We start from the raw sequence: 6,499 nt of genomic DNA, 5'->3' as shown, positions 1-6,499 counted from the left end.
TATTGGCCTGTAGTTCTCTTTTTTAGTGGGGTCTTTATCTGGGTTTGGTATCAAGGTAAAGCTGGTCTCATGAATTTGGAAGTTTTCCTTCCTTTTTTATATTTTGGAATAGTTTAAGAATAGGTAGTAATTCTTCTTTAAATGTTTGGTAGAATTTGCCTGTGAAGCCATCTGGCCCTGGATTTTTGTTTGTGAGAGTTTCTGATTACTGATTCAATTTCTTTGCTGGTTATTGGTCTGTTCAAATTTTCTAGTTCTTCCTGTTTCAGTTTTGATAGTTTATATGTTTCTAGGAATTGTCCAATTTGTTGGCATATAATTTTTCATAATATTCTCTTATAATCCTTTGTATTTCTATGGTGTTGGTTATTTCTCTTCTGTCATTTTTTATTTTATTTATTTGAGTCCTTTTTTTTTTTCTTGATAAGTCTGGCTAGAGGTTTATCAATTTAATTGATTTTTTTTCAAAGAAACAACTCCTGGTTTCATTGATCTATTGGTTTTTTGTTGTTGTTGTTTTAGTTTTTATATCATTTATTTCTGCTCTCATCTTTATTATTTCCTTCCTTCTGCTGGTTTTAGGTTTTGTTTGTTCTTTTTCTAGTTCCTTTAAGATGTGAAGTTAGGTTGTTTATTTGAAATTTTTCTTGCTTCTTGAGGTAGGCCTGTATTGCTATAACTTCCCTCTTAGGACCACTTTTTCAGAATCCCAAAGATTTTGGACCATTGTGTTTTCATTTTCATTTGTTTCCATTTTTTTATTTCTTCTTTTATTTCTTGGTTGACCCATTCATTGCTTAGTAGGATGTTCTTTAACCTCCATGTATTTGTGGTCTTTCCAGATTTTTTCTTGTGGTTGACTTCTAGTTTCATAGCATAGTGGTCAGAAAAGATGCATGGTATGACTTTGATCTTCTTGAATTTATTGAGGCTTGTTTTGTAGTCTAATATGTGACCTATCCTGGAGAATGTTCTGTGTGCACTTGAAAAGAATATGTATTAAGTTGTTTTAGGATGGAATGTTCTGAATATATCTGTTAAGTCCATCTGGTCCAGTGAGTTATTCAAAGCCACTGTCTCCTTGTTAATTTTCAGTTTAGATGATCTGTCCATTGATGTAAGTGGGGAAGAAAAGGTAGTTTTATATATTGCTTGCAGAGATGTGAATTATTATAGCCTTTGGAAAAAACCATCTGATATTAATTAAAAGAACATTCTGGGAATTTATACCATTGAAATAAAAGTACTGGTACATCAAGATGTATGCACAATGATGACTATTTTACCATTGCTTTTGGTGGTAAAAGAATGGAAAAATAATGGATTTCTATCAATGTGGTGTTGTTGGATAAGTTATGATATGTCTAAACATAGAACTTTGGAAATATTTTAATGAACTATTATTAAATGACAAAAGCAAGAGGTCAAAAAATATGCAGTTTATGGTCAATTGTAAGGCCCCTATAAATCTAGTTGGTTATATCAGCAATTAGGAAAATAACGAAAGAGTTGTAAGTTGTAAACATAAATAATTGGGGCATGATGGATGAAGGGGAACTAAGACAGGAAAGAGAGTGCCAGGAAAAAGGTCCAGGAAGTGGTGTGTCTAAAAGATACAAAGAATGCATCATATGATCATGTGTGCTAGGATATGTATGTACATGTAATATTGTATAGGTGTTTAAAATATTATTAGCTATGTGTTAGTTGTGCCAAAAGCCAAAGAAGCACGAGGAGAAAGAAGAGAGAAAAGATCTCTACCTCATTTGTGCTAGAAGAATGTGCAATTTTGAGTAGAATATTGAGCTTCCAAAGACACCAGGGTATAAGCATTTTCATCTGTGTACAGTTTCATACACCTGTCCTTCCCAAAGGGTTTGAACTATGGAGAGTCTCCTGGGAAAGCCCCTGTATCAAACCCCCAAGACCTCCAAGCTCAGAATAAGATCGCATACATGATGCTCCCTGTTATTATGTTGAAAACAAAGAGTGCTGTTTATATTCTTTTTTTAATAGTTTAATGATCCCCTTTGGGGAAAATCATTATTAAAAATAATGATCTTTATCTGAATGAGTCTCAGAGCAAGTCCAAGACTGAGATTATAAATGCTCTGAGCCCTCCACGTAAATGGAAGACGAAGTGTTTGGTTCAGCTCTTTTACCGCCCACAGCAACAGAACTTTCCTTTTGGAGAGCAGTGTTGGAGAGGAAACCACAAGGCAGTTGTGATGCCACTAGGCAAAGAAGAGTAAGCATTGAACTCTTTATGTTTTTATGTCTTTCAAACCCCAGAGCCATGGAAAGCAAAAACTTTTCTGCTTTTACCAACTCTAGCCCTGATGATTACAGGGCTGCATAGGAAGAAAATAGAGATTATAAGTAGTGCTGAGATTATGGGGTTTGCAGAAGGATTGCCTCCAATCCTTAGAGAATTTCCTATGAAGGAAACCCAGCTTCCATTCCTGACTTAATGACTTTCTTGATATGTGTGCTTGGGAAACCAAAGAGTCTCTGCAAGTCTGTTTCTCCAACTCTGCTATGGACATGCGCTCATGATCTCCACCCTATACAGTGTCCAGTCTGGATCTGTGGGCAGCACAGGTAGCCAAAGTGTGGTGATTAAAGATTAACAAGTACAAACTGGAAGAAACGAAGGAATAAAAAGTATTAATGGCAAATTGAAGCAGAGAAAAGATGAGAAATATCTATACTTCATCCCCTCTTGAAATATTTCTTCCAGTGTTACTTGAAACTATGTTGATGCCTCCCATCTACTTGTCTTCCTTGTATGAGCAGAGCCAGATCCCAGCTTCCTGTAAAGTAGTTAAACCTCAACAGAGTCCATTGGCTTCTTGGCTCCAGAATAGACTGGGCATGGGATTGCATAGGAAATCTGGATTCTGCCTCAATATGATTCTACTCTCCTATCTTTCAGATCCTACTGGAAGAGCATGGATATGGGAAACAGTTCCTTAGTCACTGAGTTTATCCTTATGGGTTTAACCAAATATTCAGAGATCCAGCTGCCCCTGTTCTTCCTTTTCCTAGGAATCTACATTGTCACTGTGGCAGGAAACATGGGCTTGGTCACTCTAATAGGACAGAATTCTAACCTCCACACCCCCATGTACTACTTCCTCTTCAATTTATCCTTTATTGACCTCTGTTACTCTTCCGTCATCACCCCAAAACTGCTGGTAAACTTTGTGTCTGAGCTGAACACCATTTCCTATGCAGGATGCATGACTCAGCTCTTTTTCTACTGCTTCTTTGTCAGTGCAGAGTGCTATGTATTAACAGTAATGGCCTATGATCGCTATGTGGCCATTTGCAAGCCCCTGCTGTATACAGTCACCATGTCCCCTCAGGTCTGTTCTCTGCTGGCTGTGATTGTATATGTGGGGGCATTTATTGGCGCCTGGGCCCACACAGGATGCATGCTGAGGCTGACCTTCTGTGATGCCAACACCATCAACCACTACATGTGTGACATCCTCCCCCTCCTGGAGCTCTCCTGCACAAGCACTCACGTCAATGAACTGGTAGTTCTCATTGTTGTGGGCTTTGATGTTGGCATGCCCAGCTTCACTATCATTGTCTCTTACACTTTCATCCTCGCCAGCATCCTTCGCATCCGTTCCACTGAAGGAAGGTCCAAAGCCTTCAGCACTTGTAGCTCACATATAATGGTCGTTTCTGTTTTCTTTGGGTCAGGGGCATTCATGTATCTTCATCCTTCTTCTATTTTGTCCATGGACCAGGGGAAAGTGTCCACCGTGTTCTATGCCATTGTGGTGCCTATGCTCAATCCTCTGATCTATAGCTTCAGGAACAAGGAGGTTAAAGTTGCCCTAAAAAAAAGCTTGAATAGAAAAATATTTTCCTGAGCCAAAGCAGTATTAATTAACATAAGAAAATACAGCTTTCTCTTAAAATTCTTTTTATTCCTCTATAGAGTTTTTTTTTTTTCATAGAGAAAGAAATGAGGTCTAATAGAGTGTTGGACTTGGAATTAGAAGGCCCAGGTTGAAAACTACAGAATAGGGGCATCATATTACTTTACAGGGTTATTGGGATGAATAAATTAATGCAAATAGATGTTTGTAGAATAGTATCGGGGGCCTAATACTATGTTTTTTCCTCTCTTCCTTCTTCCTGTCCTTTCTCTCTCTCTTTCTTCCTTCCCATTGTTTTCTTCTTATACTTTAGAGGGAACATTCACAGACTCTCTTCTCTTCCTGGGATCTCCATCATCATGAATGGCACCATCCTTTACTCAATTGCTCAGATCCCAAACTAGTATTTTCTTTGATTCCTCTCTCTTTGCTTGTCCTCCACACCCAATTTATTAAGTGTTGTTCTCCTCATAGCACTATCATTTGTCATCTGGAAACCAGCCTCCTGACTAGCTCCTCCCTCTCTTATCTTTACCCCTTGAAATCCACTCTCTGCACTGAAACCAGAGTGCTCTTTCCATGCTTCCAATAAGATCTCATTTACCTTAGTTTACTCTGTTCACTGCAGTTTTCTTCAATGTAAAACCAAGCTCCACATTATGTCAAACAAGGATCATATCTTGACCTTGGTCATGTCTCCAGCCTGATTTTCTGTCATTATATCCCCTCCTCCCTGCCTTTTTTCTGGTAGTCTACTAAAGTCACACTGAACTTTCCCAAATTTAATAAACTATTCTTTTGCACATTTTCCCACAAGCTCTTCTCTCACCCTGGAACACCCTCATGTACCCTCTTTGCCTCGCTCAACCTGTCCATCCCTCAGGTATTAGGTTATCCAGAACCTCTGGGAAGTCTTTTCTGGACAGAAGGGTGAGATTAGATGACCTTCAGATATATGCTGGTAGCATTCTGTGCCTACCCTATTGAGGTACAGATCCCATTGTACTGAAATTCTTTTTCCCTTCAAAGTACAATCTGACTCCATTTATTTAATTATAAGAAAACTTTAAGAAACTCATTTGCAGGAAAATTTACAGTTAACTACGAAGAAGTAGGTTATGTAAGAAAGACATATATTTATACAAGTTGCCTTCTTTAAAATCTTAAGAAAATCATTTGAGAATGTGTAGAGTAGGGGGTTTCTCTTGTTTTTCTTTGCCTGCCTTTCCTTGAAAATTCCTTTTTGCTCATGCTTCCTCCATGGTTGGTTGGTTATCTATCTATCATCTATCATCAATCTATCTATCTATCTATCTATCTATCTATCTATCTATCATCATCATCTATCTATCATCTCTATTTTTCTAGCACACTCTTATTACCTCTGTTTTCTGTTTATGCTTCAGATATCACCTGAAGGGAAACAGCCGCCTAACCCGTCTTATAAAGTTTAAGTGCTCTGTCCTGTATTTCTCAGAGTGAAGTAGTCGGGCCTGCCACAGTAATAAAAACAATTTTCACATGCTTTTATAATTGCCTGATTATATGTCTTCCCTGTGAGGAAAGGTACCATGTATATTTATTCTCTATTATACTCCCAGTGCTTAGCAGGGTGTCTAGCACTTAGTAAAGCCTCAGCAAGTATTGGTGGGTTAAATGAATGCTTGCTATATGACTTTAAATTTTGAGTCAAAAAAGAGATCTTTGGGGAGAAGAGTCATTCAAAGAATTGTTAACATTTCTTCCTCCTAGAGTGAGTTTCCCAACACTTTGTTTTCACATTGCTTTTCTTTTCCATTTTCTCTTAAAGCACAGTGACAGAAAACAGAGATTGATTTAGTTTTATATAAATGGCTGTGTGTATTCAGGAACTGGGGGAAGGGAGGCATGAGTTGGGAAGACTTCCAGCAGCAAGGTAGAGTAAGCTCACAGTTTCTGGTGTCAGACTACCTGGGTTTAAATTTCAGCTCTGTAATCTGCTAATTATGTGATTCTGAAAAAGTTACTTAACATTTTAAGATATCCGTTTCTTCAACTCTAAAATGAGAAAAATAATAGTATCTACTTAAAAGGGTTTTTGCGAAGATCGTTATCCATTTGCTTGGGATTCGAGCTATAGTAAATGGGGTATAGTTTAGGGTTTGCCACCATATAGTAGTGCCATTTCATTACAGAACCTCAGATTAGTAACCTGCAAAATAAGAGGCTTGGCTTGATTATGCCAAATATTCCATCTATTTAAAAAATCTTGTGATCATTGTGTCTCAGTTGTTGACTTATATACACTACTAGGTTTGAACTAGATTAATGATTCACAACTTGGGTATATGTCAGAATCATTCAGGAAACACTTATGACCTCCTAGTTCCATCTCAGACCTACTCAATTAGAATATATCTATGGGCAGGGTTCAGGAATATGCATCTTTAAAATTCTTTTCAAGTGATTATGATGTTATAGTGTAGATAACTGGTGATTTGGGACTTTCCACTTTTTTTTTTTTTTGAACATGACCAAAATTTATTTCTCATATACATACAATCTTATATAGGTTTTCTTTTTTCTTTTTTTTATTATGTTATGTTAATCACGATATATTACAT

At 37.3% G+C, this 6,499-nt stretch overlaps 1 protein-coding gene across 1 annotated transcript; it reads left to right on the top strand.

Annotated features, from left to right (window-relative positions):
* Nucleotides 1–2,951: 2,951 nt before the first annotated feature.
* LOC116645897 (olfactory receptor 145-like) lies at nucleotides 2,952–3,887 on the top strand. Its single transcript, XM_032426418.1, has one exon. The coding sequence runs from the start codon at nucleotides 2,952–2,954 to the stop codon at nucleotides 3,885–3,887; it is 936 nt and encodes a 311-aa protein (XP_032282309.1).
* The last annotated feature ends 2,612 nt before the right edge of the window (nucleotides 3,888–6,499 follow it).

The sequence above is a fragment of the Phoca vitulina genome, unplaced genomic scaffold (assembly GCF_004348235.1).
Source record: "Phoca vitulina isolate PV1807 unplaced genomic scaffold, GSC_HSeal_1.0 scaffold34, whole genome shotgun sequence".
Taxonomy (NCBI): Eukaryota; Metazoa; Chordata; class Mammalia; order Carnivora; family Phocidae; genus Phoca; species Phoca vitulina.
Note: the sequence above shows the minus strand (reverse complement) of the source record. Positions and strands in the feature narration are given on the sequence as shown.

Bases quoted from the DNA above. Each gene is read 5' to 3' on its own strand.
- LOC116645897 (XM_032426418.1), top strand. From the start codon at position 2,952: ATGGATATGGGAAACAGTTCCTTAGTCACTGAGTTTATCCTTATGGGT.